The 3,209-nt window shown below is 42.4% G+C and overlaps 2 protein-coding genes across 2 annotated transcripts in view; one reads left to right on the forward strand and one right to left on the reverse strand.

Moving 5' to 3' along the window:
• The window catches only part of LOC101861144, a gene marked incomplete at its 5' end in the record, with an annotated part of 84,137 nt that overhangs the window by 11,823 nt on the left and 69,105 nt on the right, over positions 1-3,209 (forward strand).
• LOC101857269 (retinol dehydrogenase 5) overlaps positions 7-3,209 on the reverse strand; it is a gene marked incomplete at its 5' end in the record, with an annotated part of 10,525 nt that continues 7,322 nt past the window's right edge. The window contains 1 exon segment of the mRNA XM_005104324.2: positions 7-1,698. Within this exon segment, the coding sequence (XP_005104381.2) occupies positions 1,277-1,698 (422 nt within the window).

Raw genomic sequence — 3,209 nt, forward strand, 5'->3', positions numbered from 1 at the left:
GATTGTAAGATATTCCTCACAGTGTAAGATATATCTTCGAACGTAAGGTATTCCTCCGAGTGGAAGGTATTCCTCCTAGTGTAACGTATTCCTCCGAGTGGAAGGTATTCCTCCTAGTGTAACGTATTCCTCCGAGTGGAAGGTATTCCTCTGAATGTAAGGTATTCCTCATGGTGTAAGATATTCATCTGAATGTAAGGTATTTCTCACTGTGTAAGATATTCCTCTGAATGTAAGGTATTCCTCTGAATGTAAGATACTCCTCTGAATTAAGGTATTCCTCTGAAGATAAGATATTCCTCTGAATGTATGGTATTCCTCTGAATGTAAGATATTCCTCTGAATGTAAAATATTCCCCACATTGTAAGATATATCTCCGAACGTAAAATATTCCTCGGAATGTAAGGTATTCCTCCGAGTGTGAGGTATTACTTCGAATGCAAGGTATTCTTCTGAATGTAAGTAATTTAAGATATTCCTCACAGTGTAAGATACATGTATATCTCTGAACGTAAGATATTCCTCTGAATGTAAGGTATTTCTCACAGTATAATGTAAGATGTATCCTCGAACGTAAGATATTCCTTTGAATGCAAGATATTCCTCACTGTGTAAGATATAATGTCTCCGAATGTAAAATTTTCCTAAGAATTTAAACTATTCCTCACAGTGTAAGATAATATTAATATGTGTCTCCGAACGGAAGATATTACTCAGAATGTGAGGTATTCTTCCAGGTGTGAGGTATTCCTGCAAATGTAAGATATGCTTCTGAATGTAAGGTATTCCTCACAGTGTAAGATTTGTCTCCGAACGTAAGATATTCCTCAGAATGTAAGTTTTTCCCCACAGTCGAAGATGTATCTCTGAACGTAAAATATTCCCCTGAATGTAAGGTATTCCTCCGAATGTAAGTTACTCCTCTAAATGTATTACTCTGCCGTATGTCCGAGGAGCAGGGAGGAGAAAGAAAAGGAGGAGGGCCGTAGTGATGAGAAACCCAAATATTTTGGTTATTCTGACTCTTCAGCTGCTGATGTGGGCGATTTGTGTCCGTTGTGAGTGTGGTCGTGATGGTGTCGCTGTATGTCCGAGGAGGAGGAAGGAGAGGAGGATGAGGGGGAGGAGGGGCATAATGATAACAAACCCTTGTTGGTCAGTCTGACTTTACAGCTGCTGCTGATGTGGGCGATTTGTGTCCGTTGCGAGTGTGGTCGTGACGGTTTCACTGTATGTCCGAGATGGAGGAGGAGGAGAGGAGTTGGAATATTTTGATCAGTCTGACTTTGCAGCCGCTGCTGATGTAGGCGACTTGTTGTGTCCGTTGTGGGTGTGGTCGTGATTATTTCCCCGTACATCCGAGGAGGCTGAGGAAGAGGGGGATGAGAAGAAGGAGTTGGACATCGACGACGACGACGACGAGAAGGAGGGAGAGGAGGAGGAGGAGGACGACGGGGAAGACGAGTCGGAGTCGGGCGCGTCCCTCTGCCGCAAAGCCCTGACCGGAAAGTGGTGGTAGTCGGCGAGCAGAGCCATGGCGTGCGTCCACAGAGCCGGGGACAGGTGGGCGTACAGACAGGGCAGCAGGCGAGCCAGGAGGCCCTTGTAGTAGACGGGCCTCGGGTGGCGGGACAGCAGCGCGTCCGTCATACAGGACAGCAGGGGGGAGAAGTCCGGGTTCAGGTACTCCTTGTAGTCTGCCGGGGGAGAGAAGGAGAATACTTTGTAGACTTATCTTTATTATTATTTTATTATTATCATTATTATTATGATGATGATGATGATGATGATTATTATTATCATTATTATTATTATTACTATTATTACCCAATTGTGTTGCAATTGTCGAAAAACCCTTTCTGAAAAAAAATTACGATTTATTGAATGGAGTCTGGCCAGGGAAGAGAAATGTGTACACAATAATTATTTTTTTGTGTAAGTGTTTTACGGCGCTCGCAAGCGCGCGGGATACATTAAGCATTTTAGTTTGATAGGCTTTAATTTTTAATTTTGCTAAGGTGGCGGTTGAGACCTACTCCTATTGATTTTGGACCATCAAGGGATCTTTAACGTGCACAGCTTGCACACGTGACCTTCAAGATTTTTGGCGCTTGTCCGAGAAGGCTAGGTATTAGATCTTAGTACCTACCCTAAGATCAGGGGTGTTGCATGCAAAGTCTGACGTGGAAGTAAATTTTATATGTACATTTGATTCATCGAAGTCTGGTTGGGTAGAGAATGGGTCTATTTTATTCAACGAAGTATGATGAGGATGGGAATACGTATACGTTATTGTTATATGACCTAAATGTGTTGCAAGTGGCATAAGACATTTTTACTAAAACGAAACAAAAGACTCAAGGTACACTTTGTTCAACCAACGCAAACGGAGAAGGAGAATAACTACACTTCGTTCTCATATGACCTTATTGCTTATTCAATTATTGTGTTTGCAAGTGCCGTAAAACTCTTGCTAAATCAAAACGACAATAATAGCCACAACGACAAGAAAAACAACAGCAACAGAAACCGTAACAGCAGCCACAACATCAATGACTACAACAACAACAACAACAACAACAACAAAAACCGCAACAGCAGCAACAGCAACAACATTCATCGAAATAAAAAACAAACCAAAAAAGTACTCTTTGTTTTTCGGAACCTGGCTGGAAACTGGAATTCATCCAGTGCCTGATCTGCGACAGACATCGGCGATCATGGTTCTCTATTCTGTCCTTTGCTCAGATGCTCTTAAAAAACTAGATCTACGTTTCCCTGATCTTTCCCCGTCGTTACCCTTTTGTTTATGTTCCCTAAGTAGGTTGCTCTGGGCCTACTCCTGCCTCGTTTGCCTTCAATTTTGCCAGTGAGAGCAAGGGAATATATGTAAGATAAGATATAGTCAGAAACTAGACTTTTACTTTGCAGAATTTTTTTTCTGACAATTTCTGTTTTCGTTGTTATTCGTGTAGGCCTACACACATCGTGTACATTCAGTCAACCAAAATTAACTGGTTCATCAAGGGTCAGCACGAGAATACCCAGACTGAAAGATATTCACCCCCCACCCCCACACACACAGACACATACGCACACACGCGCAAACACACTCACACAGTACGCAGACACACTCATTGACAAACATACATATATACACTCACAAACACCACACACGTACACGAACACACACACACACACGTACACG

The sequence above is a fragment of the Aplysia californica genome, unplaced genomic scaffold (assembly GCF_000002075.1).
Source record: "Aplysia californica isolate F4 #8 unplaced genomic scaffold, AplCal3.0 scaffold00415, whole genome shotgun sequence".
NCBI lineage: Eukaryota > Metazoa > Mollusca > Gastropoda > Aplysiida > Aplysiidae > Aplysia > Aplysia californica.